Here is a 27,878-nt window from a genome sequence, read left to right as displayed (position 1 = left end):
TCTTCCTTTTGTTACTGGTGTATTTGTAGAAGTCCTTCTTGTTGTCCTTGACATCCCTCGACAGATTCAACTCCAGATTGGCCTTAGCCTTCCTAGTCACATCCCTGTGTACTTGGACAACGTCCCTATATTCCTCGGAGGTTACCTGTCACTTCCTTCTTCTGTTTGAGTTTTGCCAGGAGCTCCTTGTTCATCCATGCAGGTCTCCTGCTTCCTTTGCTCGACTTTTTGGGATATTCCACAGACCGTCAGTAATTAACAGCCTTGTTTACTCTCTATTTCAGACACTTCCATAAAACATGCAACATCTCAGGATCTACTACAAAATGTCCAGAGAAACGCAGGGAAAAAAAAGTTGGTTTGGGCTGTGTGTGTGTGTCTGTGTCTTTTTTTTTTTTTTTAGAACACAGGTCAAGAAACAGGACTCTGCAGATATTTGGTTCACTTTTTTTTTTTTTTTTTTTTTGAACCACTAAATTTGTGAAAAATGTTAGCAAAATTTTGATGGGATTCCTCCTTCAGGACAGAGAAGCAAGATACACCAGCCAGAATGCCACCAAGCCAGAAGTGCCAATGAAACAGGGACATAAATTGACCCTCTCCCAGCCACTTCCATGCTAGGCACTCAGAAAGCAAAATCCGTGCAATATTTGGCTGGTCAATCACAGTGTAAACCCCACGTGGTGCAAGACAGTCAGCTGAAGACAGTATACTCATCTGCACTCATGCCATCAACTCTGCTGTTAACAACAGAGTGATTCAAGTGACATCAAAGTTACAATACATGAGCCTGAACTCCATTTCCTTCAGAGTCTTGTGAAGATATCCTACTATTTTCCAGCTGTGGTGGACGATAAAGCAATAGAACACTCCAGCCCTTTTTGCACTAGACCTTTTGATATTGCTGCCCGGGCCAGTAAATGGTGCATGTGCATTGTAATGAGAGAGGCTAAATATAGTCCTCTTTGGTAGCGTTTGTTAATGAAATGCCAAACATTCTTTTCTCCTAACATCACAAGACAGCTTTCTTTTCAGTCGCTTATTTACTTCTCTCTGAGGTCATTAGAGTGTTTATGGAGAGAGAGGTATGACTAATTTATCCACAGGTGTCAACTAAATGGAAAGCTTAGGAGCAAGTGGTGTAAATCTGATCTCCAGCCAAGCCATCCTAATATTCAGAATGACCTGAAACAGGTACACAAGAGGCTCTAAATTATCTCCTTCCTCATTCCTTGCTGAAAAGCAAGATGGCCAGGGAACAAACTACAACCACTGTTCAGATGTTCAGAAAACGGGATCCCTGCTGTAGCAACCGACTGTCATCCTAACCAGGACAGTGGAAGCTAGAAAAAACATCACCCCAATGGTATGGATATAGGGAAGAATGATGGAAACTTGCAGGATACCAAATGGAGGAACCAAGGAAAGGGCAGGAGTCTAAAGACAGAAGAGAAAAATCTATTGAAGGGTACAAAAAAGACCAGAAGACAATAATCTTAAGTATGTTGAAGAACGGTTGGAAGGGGCAAGAAGAGACTGGAGAAGAAATGTTTATAGAAGAAGAAGGACAATTGGATGAGAAATGCATTCAGACAAAAAACTAAAAAAATGGAAAGATGCACATGCACAAGAGAAAGCAGTTACACAGAAAATTCGCATCCAAATGTATTCAGCTGTATTACACTATTGCATATAAAAATTTTGACTGTATCGGCATAGCCATATACTAAAAATGCCCTACAATTCCTCCAAAACCATGTGATAGCTCTGCTTTATGCAAATTTAAGTTAAAGTAAGATCTGTTCCAACATGCAAGCATGTATGTTGACATGCTGCCTACAAAAATGCATTAGCATAAAATTCCTCCTAGCACTGTCAATGGTAACCCAACGTACCAAGGAACACTTTAACATGAGTAGCTGGATTTACCTCACTGGTCATGATTTTAATAATATTTATACTAAAATATTGTAATTCAATATTTTTAGCAGTCCCAATCTTTTTTTTTCTTCTTACTCAAAAGGTATATAATAAAAAGAATCAAGGGAACCATTGGCACTAATCCACACACTTCTCAATCGAAAGCTTACAGTAAGTTCACCCACTTTTGTGAGGTGTTTTACATGTCAGGTTTGCCATGCTATTTCAGTCCACAGCCACAGTTACCATCGTTTTTCTTTATCTGCATAAAACTAACAAATTTTAGCAGCCAAATGTATCTCCAAGCAAATTTCAATTACAGCCGGGGCAGTAATTGATACAGATACAGATAACAGATACTACCAAGAGCATGGTCTCCATTGCACTAGATATAATGAGAAATAGTTCCTTGGCCTACAGAACTTGCAGTCTAAAAATGAGGGAATGGTGAAAAGAAGCAGGGGCCCAATGGTCTGCTCAAAATATACATGAGTAGCAACACATTTGGAAATGAAACTTGAGCTGTAGGACGGTCAGTCCAGTGCCGGTTTAAGATGCTGTTCTCTCTATTCTTTGGTTCTAGATGTCCCATACAGAAACATTTATGACTGGTTTTGGATTAAGCTTTCAGCTCACCCCAATCTCACTGCAATATACTTCCTTATAGCAGATGGAAGTATACTTATCCTTACACTTTCTTATGGCCAACTGGAAAAAAGCAAGACTTGTCTGTTGTGATTTAGCATTCAGCCTACCTGGTAAGAAAACCTGGAAGATTTTTTGTAATAAGTTTTCCAGGAGTGATTTCATTGTGCAACTTTTAGTGTAACTCTTTTTCATCAGTGCTTTCCAGAACTGGATTTGAAGTCCACGAAATAGTCTTCTATGCTTGGCAGAATGGACACCATTCTGAAAAACCTACACACAATCAGTACACAGAAAAACAGTCTTCTCTCAGAAAAGTAGGGCTGACATATTCAAGGATGCTTTCTCATCTCTCCCTTCACTACAGACTAAAGATGAATCTTCCTTAAATGCATCAGTCCTACACTAAACACTTGAAGCAAATAAAATAAATATACTTTAAAGGCATATATGAAGATTCACAACATGCAGAAGTCTTACCCCCCTGTAGAATGATATGACTGCATAATGTGCACATCCCAGCAATGACACAGCAATCCAAAGTGAGCTGTCCAGACCAGGGCATGTGAGAAAGTGACACATTTCAAATTCAAAGGACTGCCGTAAAATCCTCTGGTATTCATGTCTACCTCAGGAATCCAAGAACAAGGACACAGCCTCATGCTCTTAATCTGTAACAGCCATAGGACTGGCTGAAGTAGTTTCACAGAAAGTCGAGTTTATTTTGGAACGTCTAGTACAAAGATCAAACACCCTTCGTGTGTTTCCAGAAATTAAGCAGCGTTCACTGGAGAACATGATGTCCTCTTATACTTAAAGCACCACCCACAACAAGTAGCTGCATTCTGTGCTAACGTTGTAACTTAAGACACAAAAGTTTGGTGAGAGAGCAGTATCCCATAGGTAGAACTTTAGGAGCTCTGGGAATACCCACAGTGAAATACACTGTACCAATAACCTTGAAGCATGCAATATTTAATAGCTGTATTTTATGCAGTTTCACCAATGCATTTCCCTTTCACTCAAATCTAAATTCCTCCTTTACATTCAGAATGTATCATCACAAACTAACCAATATTGCTAAAGTGGATTACGACAAGGAATCATACAGGAAAAAAAAAGTGTACGTTAGCACTTTTATTATAGTCTTGGCTCATGGCAGTACATAAGAAATAATAACAGTATAATTTTTTGTATCTAGAACAAGTCATTTTAGCTACCAAATATAAAGCTCTACCAATTTAAAAGCATTCTGACTCCTAAAATAGAAACTGTAACAATGCTGTAACAGAAGAAGTGCCAGTTCAGCAAGCCACCATACAACATCCACCTTTTGGCTCCAAGTCTTTCTCCTACCAGTAACTGAGTTTTATCTGAAACAGGATCTGAGAAAGGTGGTCTCATTTTTGGTATCTGGCCATGAAACCACTGAATGAAACAATTAGCATTGCAAGAGCATCAAAAGAAAAGTGAAGGGGGAAAAAAGAGATCTTCAGAGATGTCAGGCACGCTATGAATGACTGCCTCAAAGACTTGGAAAGGAGAAGCAATTGGCCATCCTGAGTATTTCGGTTAAAACGGCAAGTGCCATAAACTTGTTTTTTCCAAGGAAAAACATATGAAAATATTTCTCCTACTAGAATTTGTAAATCAAAAATTATTTGCATAAGAATCAGCCATAATACTTCATCATCAGGAAATATTTTAATAGATACATACTATTTCAAAGTATAAGACATTGCTTAAAACAATTCCACAGGTAGTGACCAAACTATAATACAGCACTAAACGCATGGACAATCTGCTTTTGTTCCCATGTTAGCATAAGTAGAAAAAACAGGAGGAGACTCTCAAACGAACATACACAGAGGGTTACATGTGCAGCTAGTCCCCCTTTGCATACATTTTAGATTTCACAGTTCTTCTTCAAGTACTGGTTCATAGTACTATGGCAGCTTACAATACTGTACTAACCTCGTATATAAAGCCAGAAATGTCATGGAGTTTTTCTCCTTGGCGAAGTGGACAGCACCAGGAGCATGCTATATCCAAAATACTTAACAGATATCAGACAAATAGCTTAAAAGTACACAAATGATTCGGTGCCAAAACAAAAACAGAGTTGTTGCAACTGAAGAACAGTATGGGGCTTTCCAAAATACTTAATGATTTAAGTTTATAGTAAGTTCTTTTGGTAAATTTATGACAAATGATTCACAAAATACGTCAAAAGATTTAGAAAGAAGTAAGGTGCTGTGGAATGTTATTTTATGATAATATTGCAATGCTTTTTTTTTTTCTTCTACAGGTTGTTTAGGAAAGGCAAAACAAAAATATGGAAAAAAACATGCATTTCTAAATACATTTAATATGTACTTATTTGGCAAAACAGGACTTAATACTTCTATGTATCTAAAAATATAAAAAGGTTCTTGTTTTCACTTCTGTCATGGTGAGGGAAGACTGAATGAGTAATGTGCAAAACTTGGAGAATAACTGCTTTTGAGAAGAGCACCGGAGCTTCCTAGCAAAGCCTATGATAGAGGATTTTACTTCATATTTTTAAAAAGATTCAAATATAAAATAATTCATAAACAGTAGTTTTGGGAAGATAAAAATTTCAGTTACTAAGCAAGTTGATATTTAATCTAGCCATTTAAGTACCACTGAAAATACACATTAACTGTAGAAGTCCTAATCCTTTTTTCAAAGGCATGTTAAAAAATTATTTATTTATTTTTTATAAAAGTCACTACTGTACCTGAGCTCAAAGAGAAAAAGATTGTAATTCTATTTATTTATAAGCTGTTCAGATAACAACGTTTTATAACAGATCACGTTAGGAAATCTGATTGCTGGCTTTATCAGAAGCAGTAGAAAAGCCAAGCACGGTGCATTACTTTAGTATTACCTTATGTATTACCTTAGCAGCTACTGCATATGTACCTGTATACTATAGCTGTTATTATGTGCCGCAGCTACAATACAAGCCATTCTATGTGGAAAAAGTCTAGCCAAGGTCAAAAAAAGTCTCCCTTAGCATTAGCATTAAGGAAAGTGACCTTGGCCTAAAAAAGCATGTAACATATCAGAGTCGCTTCAAAAGTAATACTGCTAACTCCATCTTGGAGCAGGACCTTAAAATACAGTTTGCATTGATCCTATCAGGCACAGATCACTTTAAAAGAAGTGTGCTAGTAGGTATTTTATAGTATAATTAACTGTTAGCAATGCCCTAAAAATAGTATGAAAATTCAGTAAGAATTATATAACTTCTTGTGCTTTTGAATATGGGAAACACCTATGCAATAGAAAACTGCTCTTTGGGGTTTACTTCATTTACCAATATCAGCACTATTCTAATTTTTTCTTTTTTTTTTTGCTACAGTGATGCCAGAAAATAACAGTATTGATTTATGCTAACCTACAAGAAACTCTTAAAAATTATTTGCAATAGAGTAAAAGATCATAGGCAAGCAATAAGAATGATACCTCCCTCAAGGTTAAATCTGAAGGAAATAATGCCTGTCATATAGAATACAGTGTGCCCCTTAAAGAGGCATTTCCTCTTCTCAGTAAGACACAAGGCATGCCTGAATTTTAATCAGATAATTGCAGAGGGCAAGGAAATCACCTGCTGCACTGAACATGAACGAAAAAGGGCTGAGTATCTCACAGACACAAATTTGTAAACACTACAAAAAACACAAAATTAAGATTAGCATTGCAGGATCCCTAATCAGGTAACTATTAAAACATTGAACAAGCCATCACTGACAGCTGTTTATTTCTAATGTAATAAGAAGTTAAAAGCAGGGGGCTAATAAGCCATATAAAAAAAAAAGTAAAAATCAACTAATGCAAAGTCAGGCTAGAAAAGTTTCAGTGTCTACTCTGTACCCCTAATACAATGGGAAATTGAAAATAAGCTCAATATAAGAATTACTAAACAGAACCAAAGTCATATGTGTATAATACATAAAATACTGACTGACTACATGTTATAAAATACATATCACAAAAGTTACCACAATGCATTTCCACGTTAAACTCTAAAGTAAACTCCAAGTCACATGTTGAGCAAAAGGCATCCTTTCTGGTATAACACCATCATAATTCAACTCCAGAATGTTTAGTTTAACAGGGTATAAAGTAATCTGCAAAAGGAGACAGAAAAATACTATTTAAAAATCAACTATCTTCTTACTCATACATTTAGAAAACTGAAAACTTGTATATATAAAGAGTCACAGTGAAACAATGACTTCATCATGAGTCTAAGAATCACCTGTTTACACAATTTTAAAAACTCCTTCTATAATTCTTACCAACACACATTGGATAGACTTTATGGAAAAATTGAATGTATATATATTTCAACCCACACAAATATTTAGATACACTTCAATCCATTTCACTTCACAAACACTAGTTACACATTAAAAATTAACAAGAGGGCTGAAATATATGCAGACTGGTCTTGTAAAAGTTTTTCCAAAATTTCAGAAAACCGATAACAATAATGAATTACTAAAAGAAAAACCCTTTAGGCAGCTGTTTGAACATCTTACCAAAGACTTTATACATGGTGTCCAGGAACTGTACTGCTGTCTCCTTCTCCACTCTGCATCTGCATTTGCATCTGTGCCTGCATTCTCGCAATCATCTCCTGCATGCGACGAAGCTGGAAAGGTAGCATAGGAGAATCCTTATCTTGCCTCAGAGTATGATTCTTCACTGCCACCACACTATTAATTATTTATATTAAAGAAGGCACACACATTTGCATTAGGTTTATCTGACGGGCAGTAATCTCAGGTTATGGTGGTTTTTCCTATTGCTTCATCCATTAAGAGGTTAGAAATTTACTGACTGAAACAAACAGGCTTTATTACTGTAATTTAGGACCATGTTTTTTAAGCATCCCTAAATGGAAGACTTTGCTTTCCCTGAAGTTAAATACGTAAGACTTACGGTGTTGAAGTGCTGAACAAACATCGTTACTAAGGCTAGTCAGAAGAAAAGCAGGTTGTGGACTGCATTTATGTCCTTCCAACTATACCTGTATCTGTCGGAAAAAAACTGTCAGGATTATTTCTCAACTCCCTTATTAGTGATGACTATGTGGAAGCAAGTATTACAGGCAAACCATCCAAGGAGACACATGCATTATTAAAAATGTTTGAATTCCTACAAGCTAAATTTTAGAGTACTGAAATCTTTACATAAAGGGCAATCATGTAACTCAGCTACTGAGATTAATTCAGCCATGTTACATGTACAACACTTAGAAATTCTTTTACAGTACCAAACTGCCTGACAGATGGGAAGTCAACTTCACTACTGAAATGGTTTTAGTTGCCTTCGCAGCAACAAAAAGTTAAAGCTGTGAGATGTTTACAATGTCTTTCTACATGTTCCTTGGAATTATGACCCTTTTCATTTTTTTTCTGGTTATTTTTTGGACTTTGATAGCCAGTAAGACCGCAGCTGGAGGCTTGAGGGTCTTCTTGTGCTAGGACAGACCAAAAGGTCCATCTAACTCAGCCTTCTTTCCAACACTGGCTCCTAGCAGACGTATGGAAAAGCACAAGATCCAGATGCACACACAATTGTGTGCATACTCTCTCAATTTCTAGAAATCTAAGTCTTTGGAACTTTCTAAATCAAAAAAATTTTATTTTTGTGTTTAGCGAAAAAAGGCGAGTTTTACTTTCTCTGAGAACATGTCTCAGCCTTTTTGAGCTCATCTGTACTTTCGGTATGCAAAAAAATCCATGCCAATGAACTCTACAACTTACAGACTGTGTTGAAAATACCTTTTCTGCTTGAAATCTGCCACCTATTAACCTTGTTAGATGTGACCTTCTTATTTTGTAGTTTCCTATTCATCTTGCCATGCATGATTATATAAGCTCCTTATTATAACCTTGCCTTCTGTTGTCTACTTCCCAAAAAGAATATTAGCCTAATCTCATACAGAAGTAGCTTCAGATCTCCAGTTCAGCCTTTCTGCCCACTCTTCACTTTTCATTGTACTTTTCCTAGGTCTCAGCTATACCTTTTTTGAGCTAGGTGGCCATGAAAATGGTGTTTGAGCTACACATTATGGAGTTATCACAGTAGCAGAATGAGAATTTCCACTTTCTTCATTATTCTCAACTCTTAACATTGTTTCCTTCTTTGCTATACAGCTAAACTGACTTTTCCTGATCTGCAATTACTAACTCCAGAGCCTTTTCTCCGGTACGAGGGTAGCTCTCCCTCCCCCTGCAACATGCATTAAATTCATTGATGACATGCTGGATTCCACTATATGGAATCAGATTCCATTTGTTCCAGTAAATGAATATTTTGAGACTCTTCTACACTTCTTTGCATTCTGTTTTGTTATCCCAGCTTGAATAACTTTATATCAGAAAATTCTGCTGTCTTTCCCTTTAAAAATTAACAAGATTATGTAAATCACTTGGCCCAAAACAGTAAAAGAATAAAATTCCCCTAACCACATGAGTACAGAGTTTTGCCATCTTACTTCAGCTTCTTTTTCAAGTAGAATCTGGTCTTTGTTTACTTCTTCATCTTCTATTTTCCTAAGATAAGACAAATATTGTTTAGCAACACGCATACACTCTGGATCTTTCATTTCTATTGAATGCTTTGACAAAAAAAAAAAAGGCTCTCAGAATAGATGTTCACCTTATTTGTGAACATTTGACAATACACAGAGAACTTATTGAAGCACTTTCCCCACATAGATTTAATAGATTTTTTATATTAAATTTTTTTTTCTTTCCAAGTGAAACATCAATTTACCCCTTACTCCTCCAGCAATTTAAGCCCAGAACAAGTATAAGATTCAAAAAGGCTTCTATGAGTTCAGAACATGCCAGATCTTCCTATATAGGTATGAATGAAAATTATTTCTGAACAGTATTCAAGTATAGCAGTTTACTTGAGCATAACATTACCTTAACTGATTGTAACTGGAGTACCACACAGGTGTATCAAATTCAGAAATACTATAAACACTTAACTCAATTTTTGGTTTTCATTGGTGCAATAAATCAGTAGAACTAAATCAAAATGCAAGTTCAGGATAATGCTGGACAAGATACTAGCAAAAATATGGAAGCAACACATCAAATACTTAGTGCTTTAAGAAACTGTGAATCTGGAAGTACAGCTACCCCCAGGCAGAACCTTCCTTTGATGCAGTTCTATCTCACCTCTGACTTTATAAATCATGTTTGCTATGAAGGATCTAAAAAACACACATTACTTATGAAAACCTTTAAGAGTAAGACAAGTTATATAAACAGCTAAAGACAAAAAGATAGGAAGTCTCTAATGCTTTGTTCAGTACAGTATTGTACTCAAATAAAATGCAAATCCTTAAATAAATGAGTACATTTATCTTTTGAGAAAACTTGCTACTATGCATGCACACACATGTACAAGTCACTTATAAGGAAGCCTGCAAAAGCAACATAATCACTGTACATATCTTCTAACTGGAGGAGCCTTTTACCTGCTTCTTCTCCACTTAGAGGTTGAAGGTTGATCATTTTTCTAGTATATTTTAGTAATTCCAAAAGATTTGTTTTGTGTAACAGACACAATTATAGTACAAACATTGATTATGCCTGTTAAAATTAAGCAAATGCTGTCAACCAATATCTAAGCAAACTATTGCTCAAGTGGGACATCCAAGTTTCAAATTGAGAAACTGAACTTCGAAGCATTTAGAGGTACTATATTCTCTACCACTCTGCTGCTACATTTCTCCTATCCCATGTTGCAGTGAAAAAGAAATCTACTAATAAATCTAACCATAAAAGTGCTATCAAAAGTGCAAACCAAATGAATGGATGTTTGCTAAAAGGTTAACAGAGAGACAGATTGTCAAAAAAAACCCCTCTGTGCCTGAAAGCCTCTAGGAACACTAGTGAATACAATCAACAAGCACTAAGGACTACCAGTGGGATAGGTGCAAATTTGAAACAATTTCTGCACACACTATCCTCACTTACAATAAACATAACTGCATCCTAACTCCACCTCAGAAATGTGAAGACAAAGACACACATCCTATTTAACTAAACCAGATTCAAAAACATGTTTCAGTTTCACAAAGATACCCCAACTTAGCAGTTTACTGTCCCAGGTCCTTGAGTGAGGCTGTTTTAAGTTCTCTAAAACTGGTAAGCATTATTTTAACTCTGGAGAGCATTAGGTGACATTATATCTAAGGCCTTCATACACACCTGTTGAATAACAGACAGTGTAACTTGGCAAAGATCTTTTTTGTAACTTGAACTTAAGAAGAGAAGATTGAAAAAACAGGGAAGAAAAGTATGTTCTCTTGCCTGAAGGGAAAACTGAACTTGTAGGCCAATGATACAGGCAGAGACAAACTTTCTCCTGAAAACGGACTAGGCACGAGATAAAACTTCTGTCAACAAGGGAAGTGTCAGGCTGAAAAAAGCTTTACAAAGTATATCAAACCCATTGAAGTGTGCAATTATGAAACCCTCTAGTGGTTGAAATAAGAGAAGCAACTTAAAAAACTAAACCACGGAACACCCGGTTTTCAGCAAGAACTAAACTCAACTTTACAAACCCTGTTATTTTAGTTAAAAATGGGGGGGGGGGGGGGGGGGGGGGGCTCAGCCTGCCTCTCTTACCGGGATAGATTGCCCTACCCACCACAGCTCAAAATAGTGTTGAAAGGCATTATACTATGACTACTCTCCAAAGAAAATTAGTTATTTACACCACGTTGAATAAAGCACTGCAGTAGGACATAAGTTTCTCTTTTTAAAGACACAGTCCAGACAGGTCTGGAAAGAAATTTTTTAACGTACTGGGACTGATTTTTAACTTGCAGATATTTTTAGAAGCCATTTAACATACACATCTGCTCTGCTTATTTACTTTAAACATTCCAATCCAACTGTGTCAAAGCCCTAAGCAAAGCAGAGAGCTAGCTATACTCTTCTAATTTCACAACTGTTTCTTCAGATTTGCATACTAGTTTTTCTTATACTCAACTCCTAAGTGCAAGCTGATCAGCTGACCTTGGTGTTGGCTGGAACTACAGAGTTATCTATGATTTATCAATTCCTAGCAATGAAAAGGTCAGAGAGAAATAGAGGGAGACAGAGAAAAACCAAAAACCTAAGTTCAAAGGAGGAAGAAATAGCACATAACCACGAGATGACAACCTGCCGCCCCGTTTGAGCCTCTCAGAGCGGAAGTTCTCATAGTGCAGATCTTGGGTCACCTCCTGAAGATCTTGCATATGGGTGCTGGAGGAAGAAAAATAATTTAAATATAGCACGCACATGTGTTGCCTCAGATTGTTCAAGAAGCTCTCACATTCCACACTGTATTGGGTCAACTGATCCAAAATACAATTTTATAAAACTATCGTCTACATGATTTCTAAAAATGTTTATTTCTCCTTCGTTTAGCAAGTCACAGCCAGCAGCATTGAATCCTATTACTGTTCAAGCTCTAGGGACCAGCAGTGGGTGCACTAGTACACAAAGAACACTGCAGGGAATATCTGAAAGGCACCTTCCCACTCTCAAGCAACTCCTGATCAAAATAGTCTGTCCAAATGGCATCAAAACTAAATGGCTTCATGGCACATATCTAACACATCAGCTTATATACCGTACTTATCAAGAACCCCGCTTCCAAAACTTTTAAAGATTTCCAATAATTTTACATGCTCTGCTATGAAAGAAGAGCATACATATGCATGGCAGAGCTGAATAACATTTTGATAAGTCCATTCCGAGAACTTGAGCCACATGTACAGTAATATTTTTAAACACAGACATCCTATTATATCTAGCTGATGAAACTGCACTGACGTAACCCAGACGACTTTAATTTATGTGTAAATATTCATTATATAGTTAAATTGAACAGGAAAAAGATTTGCAGTTTGACAAAAAACATGATGAAACAAAAAATAAGCGTGCTCAGTGTCTGCACCTGTTTAATGTGCTAATTTAAAAGCTAACTTAAGTTAAATTGGTGCAATAAAAGGCACACAGAGACACCACCTCAGACCCTGAGATATAAGCTATCCCTCTGGGTGAAACTTTTGATGAAGCAGCCCTGGACAGGGAAGCTAAGTAGAAAAGCATAATGTGTGTGGAATGGGCTGGGGGTTGTCAGGGGAAGCTAAGCAAGAAAGTGAGGTGGGTGGGTGGGTGAGGGTGTGTAAGAGTCCTTTGCAGATATATAGATACAGACATTTTAAGCAGCAGGTATAACTCAATCTGTGTTATGTTCTTGAGCCTCTAAATAGTTGTACTACACTGTGTTCAAAAAATTGATGAGAGAGATGATTATTTTCACAGAATCACTGAATAATTCAGATTGGAAAGGACCTCTAGAACATATCTGGTCCAATCCCTGCTCAGGCCAGGGCCAACTAGATCGGGTTGCCCAGGGCCTTCTCCAGATGAATTCTGAACATCTCCACACATGGAGATTCCACAACCTCTCCAGGCCCTGGGGACCAATTTCACCTTCACAGTGAAATTTTTTTTTCCTAATATCTAATTGAAATTTTCTAACTTACATTAGCATGGTCCTCAGCTTCAGGAAGTCATTATGTTCTGGATTCTCCACTTCAACTACACCCCATGGGTAGAGTCGACCTCTAACTTTTTTACCTTTGGCTTCAATCAGTTGATTGGACCCCACCACACAAAATGGAATACTGGTCTGAAAGCAAAATTCAAAAATTACTAGGAATAAACTAGAACAAAAAGAACTCCGTCAACAGCTCTTGTTTTGCTCAGCATTGCTTATTATGGTAATAAGTTTGTAATGCTAATTTGAAGCTGTCAAAATACTTTACAGAAAAAAAATAATCATTGTTATCACCATCTTCTAGATAGCGAAGCCCAGCCATAGAGCTACAGTGGTCTGAAGGTCTCACAGCACGTAACTTGTTTTAAAGCCATGTGAGCAGTATGAAAAGATAAGAGTATACTATTTTTGCCTCATCTATGTATGCAGCCTATGAAGCCAGTCTTACCTTCAGGAGTCTGGTCTGCTCTTTAAAATCTTCATCCTCATCTGATTCAGCATCAGGCAGGTGATAAATCTTGATGCCATGCTCTTCAATTTCATCCAGAATCTGAGATTTATAAGTATAAGAAATGGAGATAATATATCTGTAATTGTGTGATTCTGTGATATGTGTAAAGTCAGAACTTTTAAGTTTTAAGGTAAAATTAGTTAATCAGTTATACACAAACCATCTCTTGAGAAATTTGGACTCATCTTATTGATCCAAATTACTAGCAAAGAATCTGTTTTTAAACACCACATTCCATCATGATATTCAACAATCGCTTTCCACAGACTTTCAGGCAGACGACACTGCATATTGCTGTACGTTAACATTATGTCCCTCAAGAGAATATCTACTCAATAACACTGATTATTGTGTAGAAACAAGATCTGCAATAGACCATTACATTGTTCAGTCTCTAATATTTTATTATACCCAAAATTACATCTACCACTAGCTGTGAAGTTTAATTTTAAACAAAGCTATAAAACAATACAACACTTCTTCCTTCCCAGTTGTTCCTGTTTCACACTAGCTGCAACTGTCTAAACTGAAGCACTGTCTCCCTTGCTCAGGGAATACTATTATACTTCAATTTTACTTGAGAAGAAAACCAAGTTCCTCTTCCGAGCATGAATAGAGATTTTTAAAAAGTCAAAAAACAGTCGCAGAAGTTTTAACTTTGTGGTACCAAGACTGTTTACCATGCGGACTGCAAATTTATTTCTAGTGTAGAAGTCCCCAACTTCAAGCGGTTTTATTTTATTTCATTTTTTAAAATATGCAAATATATTTTGCTTTCTGTTTACCTCAGCTCATTCACATCTTAGTTCAAATTGAGAACACACAGTTTAATCCTCATTCAAGTTGCAAATTAAGAGAGAAAAACTGTTTAATTTAGCTGATGAGCATCCTCTTTCCTCCAATTTAAGCTGTTCCTAATATTGCTGGGTAATTATTTTTACTTTTTAATGTAATGTAGCGGCAGGATAGGCAAGAAAGAATCATGCATGAACCGACTTTAAATGGGAACAGTTTTGAAACCAGCATACAGCAGGCAACCAATAGAGAGACCCCCCCCCCCCCCAAAAAAAAAGTTTAACCATTTTAAAACTGCTTAAGTGTGCCTGTCACAGTAGCGTTCCAAGGAAAGGGCCTTCCCTGCAATCAATCAAGAATTCAAAAAACACTATCCTGTGTGGATTACACACAAAGAAACTAAGCTCTACTGCTTTTTTAATCCTTTGCAATTTTTTAAAATGAGAAAGCATTGACACGGAAGTCGTAAGTGCTTTGAAAAGTATAAAACTCCTGCTCTTGCTCCCAAATTATTATTGGGGGGGGGGGGGAAGGGGGAGGATTTTAAAAAACAGAGCTGCAAATACCACTAATGCTTTTTCCCTGTATTCTTGACTGCTAGTTTAGGAGTGGTATCTGCAGCAGAAATCCAGTTGCCAGAAATCTAAGTTTAGCTCTTAAAAAAATTTCCTATTTCTGCAGAATTCTAGCAAAACAACTATTTCAAAGTGAAGTATACCTAACTTACCCAACTTGCAAAAAAAAAAAAAAAAAAAAAAGAAAAAAAAAAAGAAAACTATAGGGATTTTCCAAATAACTGAAAAAATAATAAATAAAGTTTTAAATGTAATAGATAAGACTGGGTCAGCTGAGTCCTCTGGTAAATTAATTCTAAGGCGTTTTTCTAAATTTTGCCTCTCACCTCCAAATACAACATCAAGTCCTGCAAGACAAACTGTTAAGGGGGCTGGGCTATGGAAGAAAGGATTGGAATGTGTCAGCAAAGAGAGGAACATACAAAAAGATCAAAAAAAAAAAAAATCTCTGAAAATCCTATTTTTCAAACCTCAGAATTCTGACTGGGCAAAAAATACATGCAAATGATACTGTTGCTGCTTTGGGACAGATCAAACTGGTAAGGGAGCAATTACCATCAGCAAATGCATTTAAATATTCTAAAAGTTTAAAAATCCATTTACAATGTAATCTTAGACATAGTCAACCTGCCATTTTACAGGTAACACTTAAAGGACAATTTCTCAGTTAAACACATAATAAAAGAAATTGCAAGATATCAAACTGTATATGTTTTCTCCATGATTTTAAATAACATTACCCTGTGCACATAAGATTACATTTTTCTTGGCTAGGATGGAGTGAAATTGAATGAAAATGCCTGTCTCTTCAGTGACCACACTACTATAACCAAAGTCCAACATTCTTCTGCAAGCTAGAAAAACTTACCCTTTTCTTTAGCCTCTCTCGCTCTTTCAGAGAAAGTGTATCAGCTTTTGCAATCACTGGTACAATATTAACTTTGTTGTGTATGGCCTTCATAAACTCAACATCCAAAGGTTTAAGACTAAAATTAAATTATGAAAAAAAAAGTTTAATTTATTTTAAATCTAAATGACCAATTTATTTTCACATCAACATGAACAATATCTCAAAAGGAAAACACTCCCTGGATTACAAAGTATTAATTCCAGCTATTTGTATCTATATTAGATGACATGCAGAGCCTCGCATACTCTCCTCATGCAGAGAGAAAGAACACAGTAACTCCAGCAGTGCTAATACTTAACTAACAGCAACCTGATTCTGAAAATTTAAGTCAATGGGCACAAAACCAAGCCCCCGAAGTAAAATCACTTCAAAAATAAAATCACAGAGAAATACCTACCCGTGACCAAATGGTGAAATGAAATAGAAGCAGCAGTGAACTCGGTTATCTATGATATGCCTTCTGTTCAAACCACTCTCATCATGCAGATATCGCTCAAACTGCTCATCAATATAGGAGATTATGGTCTTAAAACTGTAAAAAAAAGCATATGGATTCAGGAAGTCACGTTCATTCCCAAATGCTCGACAATTTTAGTCATCTTTCAAAGGTAATATTAAAACATCAAACATCCTGTTGATGAACCAACCTGTTGATGGAGAAGATTAATAGTTTTACATCAGTAAATTAAAGAGCACATATCTTAGCATGTTAATTAAACACAAACAAACAACTGTCACTATAAATATACTGTGCACAATAAAAAAAAATATATTTTTAACTTCTAAAGCAAATTTCTCTTGGCCTAGTATTTTTCTTTTGATTAGAATTTCAGAATTAATTATACATGCTCAAGCTAATCTAAACTTCTTGTTCCAAATTGATTTAAAATACCAAATTACTGTGGATGATGCAACAGCAAACCCCGCCAACAGCTGCAACAGAACTGCAGAAACGCCAGAATCTTGCATCATTATTGCTCTGAGTTGCATCTGTCTGAACCGCTCTACCTTAGACACAAAGTCTGTTCAGTTTGGGAGAAAGCTACATGCCTTCTACTGTATATTTGCCAAGGATAAATACCACATGCTACATAAACTAGAATACCAGTTTATTACTGGATGGAAGAATTAGAAAAGAAAAAAAGTAGATACCCAGATGTTGGCATAAATAAATGAGACATGCCTTCTGATTCCCAATTAAGGGAGGTGCACCAACATTAGAAATGAAGGACAGATCCGAAACAAAGCTTTCCTGATGGCAGAATGGCAGGGGGAAGATATGGTGGGGTGCAGCAGGAGACTGCAGTGAGAATGGTGAGATGGAGCAGCAACAATTTTGAGAGAAGGCAGGCTGAAGGGCAGCCAAGACTACGGCTGAACACCACTGATCTCAGGATTATATATCATAATTATTATAATAGAAACTTGTCAAAACCCCAAACCCGAAGATAAGAACTCTCAAATGAATGTGGACAAGATCTAAAGGTGGATTTTTATGCGCACCAAAGACTAGATGAACTACTTTCTCAGAGTTTTGTTGAAGTTGTTGTGTCCTCAATGGTTCCACTGTTTTCTGACTATAAAAGAAATGTCAGTGACACAGTTCACTTAAAACCCTTCCAAAATTCAGAAGGTTAACTAAGGAAAAAAAAAAAAAAAAAGCAAAATATCAAATCACAACATTTATTCCAATTGTTTGGAAGTTACTGATGACTAACATATCTGAATAAACCCACAACAATTTAAAACATTTTTAAATTGGAAGCAGTAAACATACCTAAAAATCAAGCTTCCTCAAAATAATATAACATGCCCATCTCTCTGAAAAAACATCTCAGATTCATCACATAACCTAACACACACACACACACACACACACACACACACACAAAGATAATGACTTAACGGTATAATCACTGCAGCATTCACTCTTCCTCTGAAAAGGAGAACCAAAAGAGCTACTGTTGCCACCTGGGCTACCTACTTTGAGTTGCATATCATTATTACTATAATTTCAATTACTTATTTTTCCCCTCAAGACAGATACAAAATGAATGACTGTCTTCATACATAGATCGATATATGCTCTGTGTACATACCAATCTCGACAATTGATAGCATCACCATATCCTGGCGTATCTACAACTGTCAAACGTAGTTTTACCCCCCTCTCTTCTATTTCAACCGTTGAGGCTTCAATCTGCACAGTACGTTCAATCTTTTCTAAAAGACAACAAACATGATCTTTCAGATTAGAATGTATAAGAGTAGATCACTTTGAGATAAAATTAAAAACATTAACTGGCAACTGCAATTGTGTAACGAGCATTATTCCACAGATAATCTGCTAAGGCTTGATAACATCACAGCAAGACACAGCAACCAAGTTCTTTTGAAAGATCTGGTTTGATAATTATTTGCAATTTCATACTTTTTTTAAAAATCTAATACAGAAACTGAGGCAAAAAGACTAAGAAAAACTGTAGGTAATCAGTAATCTGGGGAACAGTACTAAATTGTATGTAAGGGATTTTTTTCCATAATGTTGAATGGAATAAGTAATTGTCAGCTAATACAATAAATTATTAAAATAAGTCTTTCAACAAGTAGCAAAGAGGAAAAAAAAAAAAGTAGCATCATCCTCTATTTTCTTCCAATGTTTTCTTTTGTCAGATTATTGTATACTTCAGTTAACAGAATAAACAGGGAGAAGGGGCAGGGGAAGAAAAAGAGATGAAGACAAACATTCACAAAATAACCAATCAAGCTGCAAGTCCAAACAAGCATAAACAATGTTTATATATATGACATTTTTAAAGCAAAAGAATGGATAGACTTTTAGGTACCGATATGATTCTTGACCACAAAGGACTGAGTGACAACTACCTGATATTCATCCCTGGTACTCAGAGAAACAACATTATCTGACAGTTCAAGTATCAGAAAATGCAATAGAAATTCTTATTGCTAGAAATGACAACTGGCTGTTACTAAAATCCAAAGGTAAAAACACTGAACTCCAAAAATTTTCAGTAAGAACTGAGAAACTAGAAAAAAAGTGTATTTACCAGCTGCTCCTGGGATTATCCTTTCTGGGTAGAGATCTGTCAAGAACAGGCTGTTTATTAATGTAGATTTTCCCAATCCAGATTCACCTGTGATTCAATATGAAAACAAACTCAATATATTTACATAATAAATCTCAACTGTATCCAAACTGTATCATCTGACCATATTTTTTCCCCCTCACATTAAATGTAAATAAATCTTTCAATTTTGGTCTAAAGCTTGTAATTTTGTATTTAGAAGCAATGTATCAGAAGCAATTTTGTATTAGAAGCAAAAGTTCGCACAAAAAGGTTGGATAACAACTCACACATCTCAGGTTTATAGCATCACAGCTTTCACTGAGGATTTGTAATTAAATCTGCTAGTCAAGTGGACTTGTGATCAATTTAGAGTTAGATTTAAAGCTTCCTATCCCATGTCTCCTGATTTTTTTAAAACATGCTTTCCTGCTATCACTCTAGAAAATAAAGATCACATACAATGAGAAGCTAGCTCATGTCTAGGTTATATAATCAGTTTGATCAGTGAAAAAGGCATTGCTGAACTTTTGCACAGCCAGCCATCATAAAGTGTGATTTTTGCCTGCTTTTTTGTGCTAATATGGGATACTAGTACCTGAGGGAAGAGGAATACGACACTACCACCAAGTATACACACAGAGCAATTTTTTCACTGATGAAATTGAGCATTACCAAAGTGTATCATAAATATGTTTCTGTTCTAGGGCTATTGAGCCACCAGAAAAGCCCAAAAAGCAACTAATTAGCTAAAGACCAAGATATCAATCAGAATAAATGTCCACAGTGTAAAAAAGACCAGCAAGTCCCTCTAAGCAACAAAGTGTGTTCTGCAACAGCCCAATCTGACAAAAATATCTGACCAAAAGAAAAAAAAGATATGGAATTATTTTTAAATAAAGATTTGACTAGTATCTGCTGTTTTTAAGATCAGTTTTTAGCAGTACGGCCTTCACCAATGGAAGAGACGTGCGGTCAGACTAACTCAACAGTCACGTGGCACCATTTCAGCAAAACCAGAAAAAGTTTGATTCTAACCAGTGGCACATTCCATACTTTCAGTCTGGCTAAATATTACATCTAAAACAAATCAGTTTTCGCTGTCTCCGTCAAGGATTAATGAAAAGAGCAGTTATTCTAACAATTGGCCACAGTTTATTGAATCTCAGGTAAAATAACTAACTGTTTAGATGGAATCATAGCTCAATAACGAGAACAAATATGAAATTGTTGATAAATACAAGTGGCTGGGATTTCTCTGGAACAACACAGCCAAGCAGCTAGAGTATTACAAACCCTAGTTCATATTTTCACAAACCATGACAACTCATAGCAAAAGAAAAACAATGAGAAAAGGAAGACTCACTGGTTGAGACTCTGTCAGTATAGATAGTTTTTAAAGAAATATTTCCCTGCAGGGAAATTAAGAAATGTGTCACCATAATAAAGAAGTACAGTTCAATGCAGATATTACAATATCGCCCACAAGAGAAAAGACTTAAGCCCCTACGCGTATGTCAACAGAAAGAATTCACATTCCAAACTGTTGAAATAATCAATGTTTTAAAGCATAGTTTATTTTATCTTAATCTACTGCCTCCCTCTCTTAGTGTATCTTAAAATATGGCTCCAAATTTTCAGTACAGTTTTGGGAACTTTTTCCCAAGTTCTTCCACTGTAGTTTTCATTTATCCCTTAGAATACTGGCAGAAAACTACCATAAAGTTAACCCCACCATGTCTCAGAGTTAAATTTGACAGTCTTTCCCTCACTCTGATACCACATTATTTTTCTTCATCTTCTAGTTTACAAGAAAGAAGAGACAACTGTTTGGTCTAATTTTACACAGCTTGTGGCCAGAGCTGTTTTACATGGCATTATTTGCAATCAATCTCAAAGACCTCTGGAAATTAAGTTTAGCTACAACTGATAAAACACATCTTTGTTTTTCAGAACTGTCCAGATTTGTAGGATCACAAAGCAGTAAACTCCAAAGAGTTAAAGTAGATACTATAATTTGAAACATGTACTTAAAGTGTTACTTTACCCTTAGATTTTATAAGGTATCCACTAAGATGTTATGCTAAGCAAATCCAACGAAGCTAAAATAAAATGATTCTGAGCAATGAAAAGACACATTTAGCAAGCAGTATAACTGAATTTAATTTCCATGTCCCCATTCCCTCTTCCTTCCTCCCCCTCACCCAAGGTAACAGTAAACAGCTATCATAAAATTCTGGTAAGACCAAAATAGGGGCCAGCTCTATCTAGCGCTGAACTGTAAGAAACAGGATACGAGCAATGCTGTGGCTGCTGTTTAGCAAAATTAATGACAGGTTTGAGGACAGACTCTTTCCATAATTATTGTAATCCAGAAAAATTAAGAACTTAAACATCTACTATCATGCATCTTCCCACCTCTCCTGCCCATTTCCAGTCATATCTCTTGGGCAAATATAACTGACAAAAGGAGTTTACTTATGATGACAGTAAGAAAGAATCTTACTGTATTCAAATCATTCTATTAGGGTATAAAAGCCTATTATAAAGGTGAGAATTACAGAGTTCATTCATCAAAATTCATAAGTTACGGCTCCCAGCAGCATTACCAGGCAAGACATAGAACATGCCCAAGTTACAGTTACTACTGATTTGGGAGTCTATTTGATTCGCAAAAATAATGCGGAACTCTAAGAAAATCAAGTATTTCTGCAAACATACTTGATTGCTCTTTCCATTCCTCATATCCACACAGATTCTCAATGAAATGCCTAATAGAATTCCAATTTAAATTATAATTGCTAACAGATAACCAATATTAATTTAAAAAGTAAAAGCTCATATCAAAACCAACTAATCCAGTTCCCATTCTTCCTATTCACAAGAATATTTAGAGGAGGAAAGAAGGGGTAGAGAAACCAGAAATCAGATTCTTTTGAACTACATAAATATAATGAACAGTTTAAACAGAATAGTCTTCTTAACACTATTCTCTTAACCAAAACAAGCAAGCAAAAAAGGTTGTATTAAAACTCAGAAAAGTTTTAAGCTAAATTTTAAATGGAGTACATGAACACTATAAGGCAGAAAAGGAGGAAGCAATGATCACTGGAGTGCAAAATAAAATTTCTTTGCTTCACTTCCTTCACTTATTAATGTATTCAAGCATGGTTTGTAATGTGGGGACTTAATACACTGTAAAAGAAAGTTAAATGCTGCAGTACAGAAGAGATTTTGGATACTATCTGAAGCCTTGGAACTGTATAAGTAATATTCACTTTAATTCCAAATTATCTGTAAGCAAATACTAATTTTGAGGAAAACTGTAAAACGTTTCCTTACCGACTACCATAAGAGTGAATTCGAACCCCTTTTTCACAGACTTCCGATGAACCTGATTGGGAAGGTTTGCAAATCCAACATAGCCAGGGGTTTCTGGATTGGTAAACTGAGCAGGCTGTTGCTAAAAATAAAATAAAATAAAATAAAGACACAAGACATACTTGTTTGCATTACTGCTTTCCTCAGTTATTTGAAATATTATAAACTACAATCAAAGAAAGGTGTGGGAAAAATCAGAAATTTTGTGGATCTTTTCGCACCCTGAAGTCCCCCTTTGGCTCTTTACTGTTCTCACTAGAACTTTTAAAGAAACAGCAAATAAAGCTGTTTCCATTTATCAGGAAATGATGGGATATGGGATTACTTCTCCATCATTTACCACTTTAAATCATATGGTTTGAAACTCTGTGACACACAGAGAGAACACTACAAGGCTATTCACATTATTAAGCAGTTTCACAATAAAGAATAGATCAGCTGCATGCACCTAGTTTAAAAAAAAGTTTTGTTTATTCAACTATCCAGCCAAGAACACTTTAAGCAAAAACAAAACAAAACACGCATTTATTTAGTTAAAGTATGAAGTGCAGTTGTTAATCACACACTTTTAAAATAGTCTTTTCGTACACAATTAAAATTAAAAAAAGCTTGTGGATAGGGCTGAGGTATACAAGTAAAAAAGGAGCTATTTCTAATCTCTTTTTAGCACATCCAAATAAAAACACTAAATCTGCTCATGAACTGGTAGACATCTGCTGGGAGTCATGATTAGAGATCTCTCTTAAAAAGGAAAAAAAAAATATAATACAGGGTTTCAGATACCCAATCCTATAAATACTGCAGAGAAATCTTTAGACCTATTAGCTTGCCTATTCAAACACATTACTCAAGAACCTTCTGTCGTTCATTCCACTGCCAATAAGCTAACATGGAAGTTTTACCTATTATACCAAATGCATGGAACCAAGAATTGCTGGAATACCATATACCATGTCAGTAATGGTATTAAGTAATTAAGCTGCCACACTTTTTAAAAGGATTTTGCTCAACAGATCAGTTGACTCTATTTAGTAAAGGAATAAGGATGCAGACAAGAAATTAAATCTAAGAACATTTTTTTCCTTAAATTATTCCTATTCAAAACAGTAGCAGAATGGAAGTTTCAATGCAAAAATGTAACAGCCAGGGAGCTTCTGTGCCACTCCCTTACCAAAATAGCAAATGTCAGGAGTATTATTAGTTCACCAAAGATGTTTATACTACATATAGGAAAGTACTTGCACATATGTTTTACGCTATTGAGTCATTCAATACTGTGGTTTCTGAAAGTGAATTCTCTTATTTAGGCACCCCAAACTTTAGAATACACATCGCCATCAAACACCATGTAACAATTACACATTCTCTGCTTGAAGACAGATACTTAAAAACAATGTATCAGTTTTACATTGTTACATTTGAATAGGGAAATGTCATTCTTACCTTGGACATTTTTAATGGAAGGTCAGGAACAAATCTGAAACAAAATGTTTTTCAGTGTATTACAGATCATATGGGGGAGGAAGCAACAAATGTAAGTATAATCTCCACTACTGTGCAGAAAATTAAAGGAGGAGGACCCTTGAATTTATTTTGGACATCCAGATTTTGAAACGGTGCAAATAATTTCTCACAGAACACCAGTAGCTGAATCTTCAGTATTAAGGAGGAGCAGGATTTTCAGCAACCACCAAGAATTTTATTCCTATCAACATCAAAGGACAGCAAATTAAAGCAATATGAATGGAAAGTGCTAAAGACACTAATTATATGACAAGCAATTTTGAAGCCTGAAAAAATAAGTTTTCGCTCCTCTTAGAAACTAATCAAACCAAATGCAAACTAATCAAACCAGTGCAAAGACATCTTACTATTTACAGGAAAACACTTTTTATAAAAGCTTATAAAAAACAAAGCATGCAGATTTTTTCTTCTTAAAGCTCCTCCCCCTCCACATTTCCTTTCACCCTGGAGCGTGCTGTAAAGAGCTGATAGCTTCAAAATGAAACATCTTCTCCTCCTCTTTGATCTGGATGCTTGCAAATCCTGTTATCCATTTAAACTTTTGTTTCCCAGAGAAGTTTTTCAGACACAGCAGTATCACTTTGAAATACAAAGCAGAAAAAAACCAAACAACTCTTGTCTGACATCTCCGTGAAGAAAAGCTCTTAAAGAGCAGAGATCTGCCAACACAAGAGGACTTCTATTGCCTAATTTAGATGAGTTCAAGAAATGGTATAATTTGCTGTTACAATATAAACATGTCAGCAAATGCTGTATTTTTGGCAGATGGATGTCCCAAGTCCCCTTTCCAGCCTCCCTCCCCCGCCTGACCTCTTTTACCAAACAGGTATTTGTTCCCACTTACAAAGCCCACATACTATACCTGCCTTTTATCTATCTAGCTGACTCCCACTTTCATTCTCCAGATTTAAAATTATCATCATCTGACCCTTTCCATCTTCCAAGCACTCTTGGCTCTTGCAACTCTCTCCCCTCCTGAAGAGGGAAAAATTTTACAGGTTACGTTCACAAAGTCGTCATCTTAATCCCCTCAAATGCGTCCTCAAATCTAACTTCTTCCTCATTCACGAAAAATTTAGTAGCTGCTAAGTTGGAGAACTAATCACGGTGAGTTAAAATGGTGTGTCTTAATAAATCTCCGGTGATAGTGCTTCCTGCTACATATACAGCAGTTTCCAGAAGCAAATGTCATAACTGCCAAAAATTATCACCAGTTTCAAACCAACTTTGCCTTCCGCCTGGCATATAAAAGTTGGCCTCCTGTCCATCTGACACTTACCAGCTGGCCTTCAAGATGGCTTTTGCAAAGAGCATTTAGTTTGGGAGGAACAGAGCATTGCATTGAAGCAATTTGGTGTAATTCCACGTCAAGCTGAACGTGCTGGCAAAAATCTATCTTCCTTTTTACATTCATAGACAGAATAAAAAAACCAGGCAACACATTTTTTAGCTGAAATTTCTTTCTAAAAGTAAAACCCGGTATCTGCAACGCCTATATTTCCACCAACAAATCAGTCTATGAGCGACGAAGCACTCAGCTGCTGGCGATGTTACTCGTGAGACTTTTATCTTCATGCACTATTGCTCTGATAACAACTCTTCCTTCCGAGCGCGCTTCCTGCCGAGTGACGTCATGGAGCTCTGCTTAACCACCCTCCAAGAGAGCTTTCCAACGCTAAACAAAGCTAGAGCCTGCTCGGACACACAAGAACATTCCTCTAATTCACAGGCCTTCCAGCCAACCGCTCCTAAGAGCGGAGGAAACTTTCTCACAGCTACTGGGCAATGAAGGAGAGGCATTTAAGCAGCCGGATGGGTGACATCACGGTTGGATGTGTGCACCTAGCGCAGAAATCTCTCACAGAGGATCTTTCACACTGAATTCCCCTAAGGCCAGTGGCTGAACTCTCCCACGCACGCAGCAGTGCGGTCTCCGAGCAGTCCAGATTTTCCTCTGGAGTAGGTCAGTCACGTTCCTTAGCCTCTGGTTTAAACGACCCAGCTGGCGCTTGGTGAGAAAGCATCCTCCAGAGCGCTGCGCGTAGACGACGCTTGGAGCTGCTGCCTTAACTCCCGCTTACTTAACACCCCCTCTAGAAACAGGAAACTGCATCTCTGAAAGCCCTCGCGGGAGGTTTGGGGCAGTTTGTGCTCATACGCGACCTGTGCGCGCAAAGAAAGGCTCTGGGCTCCGTGTAGAAAGACAGGATGTCACTCGGCCTCTCGACAGCGAAACCAAAGCAGCTCGGCGCCTCACAGCGACCGGCTCCCACTACCTCTCCGTGCCGCACCCTGGGAGCGCCCGCCGCCCTGGGGCCCCCAGCCCCGCTTCCTCCTCGCCAGCCTCGCCCCGTGGCGCCTCCCGGCCACCCCCGCCCCGGCCCTTCCCCGCCCGGCACATCCCCGCGGGGCGCCCACGGCAGCTGCCCGCGGAGAGGCCAGGAGCCCCCCGGCGAGCCCCTTCCCGCCCCTCTGGAGGGGAATCACGGCCCGTGGCCGCGCCGCGCCCCTCGGCTACCTGCCGCTCCGCGCCGCACGCAGCCAACCAGCCAACCGCCCAACCGCCGCTCCCGCGCGCGCGCGCCGCCCGGCCCCTCCGGGCGGGGCCGGGAGGCGCGGCGCCACCGCCCGCGCGCATGCGCCCGCCCCATTCCCATAGCAACCTGCCCGGCCAAGGGTACGTGGGGGAGGGACCACCCTTATGTTGGTAGGTCACGCAAATCCCTCTTCTTTACCAAGATGGCGGCCGGCCCCTCGGCCTCGTACCCAGCATAGGCTTCGCTGCGGGCCTACTAGAGGTAAAACCGTGCCCGGCGCCCGGCGGCGGAAGCCGCGCGGGGGGGCGGCGGGGGGTGGGGGGCGCCTCAGGTAAGAGGGACGGGGCAGCGGGGCCCGGCTCTGCGGCCGGGTGGGCTCCGCTTCCTCCGACAAGATGGCGGCAGCAGAGAGACGGGCTCCGAGGGCGGAATGTCTAGCGGGCGCCCCGTTTCGCTCTATGGTCGCGGCCCTTGCGATTGGCGCGGGGTGGGCCACGTGCCGCCGAGGCGGCCCCCTGCTGCCCTTACCATCGAGACGGCGGGGCGGAGGGGCGCGGAGGGGCTCCCCCGCCGCCGGGAGAGGCTCCCCGCCCTGCGGTGGCGGCGGCGGCGGCGGGCAGCGCCCCGGTGGTAGCCGGGGCAAGGGAAAAGGCATGAGTCATGGCCCGCTTCCCCTCGCCGCCCGCCGCCCTCCCCGCCGGGCAAGCGGAGGGTGTTCCCGGCGAGGGGCTGCGCTGGAGCAGGGTTTCCGCCCTTGGCCCTCCGGGCAGAGCCGAGCGTTGCCGTGTGGCAGCGGGGAAATGCTGCCTCTTTGCTGGATCGCTCCTTGGCCGAGCCCCACAATATAATTTTATTGCGGGTTATTTATAGAGCAGGGTGATCCAGCAATCGAGCTGCGCTGAGCAGGGTTAAGCGCAAGGAGTTGGTGATGCCTGGGCCAGGCTTGGCTGCAGATGAAGTAATTTGGCCCGTGACAAACAGCTCTCCCCGTGCTGGCCTTCCCAAATGGCAGCAGGAGGGATCCCCGGCTGGCAAGAGCCGAAAGGCAAGGAGCAAGAGGACAGGTTGTTCTGGCAGCCTGAGTAATAGCAGCAGTGGTTTGCTCTTAGCTGATAAGACGAGCGAGGACCTTGAATTCATACCTCTAGTTCAAAATCTAGGAGTTGAATGCAGATCCACAGCTCTCTGCCTGGGAAGTGAAGATTAAAAACATTCACTGTCCGAAGGAGTTTGAGAATCACTTCTTTTTCTATAATGCTGTGTAAAGAGAGAGAAAAATTTGTACATTGGTATGCGCTATATTGCTTTATTGCATATTTTCTGTTTAGTAAGGTATGGGAAGCTGCTGCCCGATGCATTAGTCTCCATTTCCCATAC

General features: G+C 38.4%; 2 protein-coding genes across 5 annotated transcripts in view; one reads left to right on the top strand and one right to left on the bottom strand.

Annotated features, from left to right (window-relative positions):
- Positions 1-3,687: 3,687 nt before the first annotated feature.
- Positions 3,688-26,596, bottom strand: SEPTIN2 (septin 2). Of its 4 annotated transcripts, XM_064517110.1 has the most exons (14): positions 26,483-26,585; positions 24,831-24,939; positions 23,884-23,917; positions 22,402-22,522; positions 19,042-19,128; positions 18,073-18,196; positions 16,371-16,505; positions 15,932-16,049; positions 13,631-13,732; positions 13,169-13,314; positions 11,793-11,876; positions 9,101-9,158; positions 7,137-7,249; positions 3,688-6,722 (listed from the first exon to the last, which is right to left on the bottom strand). In XM_064517110.1, exons 3-13 carry the CDS (start codon positions 23,890-23,892, stop codon positions 7,145-7,147), a joined length of 1,089 nt encoding a protein of 362 aa, XP_064373180.1. In that variant the 5' UTR covers positions 23,893-23,917; positions 24,831-24,939; positions 26,483-26,585; the 3' UTR covers positions 3,688-6,722; positions 7,137-7,144. The 4 variants fall into 4 exon arrangements, with proteins under 4 accessions (XP_064373180.1, XP_025965135.1, XP_064373181.1 ...); XM_026109350.2 differs by lacking the exon at positions 24,831-24,939 and having other exon boundaries at positions 26,483-26,596; XM_064517111.1 differs by lacking the exons at positions 24,831-24,939; positions 26,483-26,585 and adding an exon at positions 25,244-25,417.
- A 13-nt stretch (positions 26,597-26,609) lies between these two features.
- Positions 26,610-27,878, top strand: part of HDLBP (high density lipoprotein binding protein) — a 40,592-nt gene continuing 39,323 nt past the window's right edge. Inside the window, exon 1 of the mRNA XM_026109323.2 lies at positions 26,610-26,762. The gene's annotated coding sequence lies outside the window, so the exon portion shown is untranslated. The remainder of the gene's footprint in view (positions 26,763-27,878) is intronic.

This window comes from Dromaius novaehollandiae, chromosome 9 (assembly GCF_036370855.1).
Source record: "Dromaius novaehollandiae isolate bDroNov1 chromosome 9, bDroNov1.hap1, whole genome shotgun sequence".
Taxonomy (NCBI): Eukaryota; Metazoa; Chordata; class Aves; order Casuariiformes; family Dromaiidae; genus Dromaius; species Dromaius novaehollandiae.
This window is presented reverse-complemented; position numbering and strand designations above follow the sequence as displayed.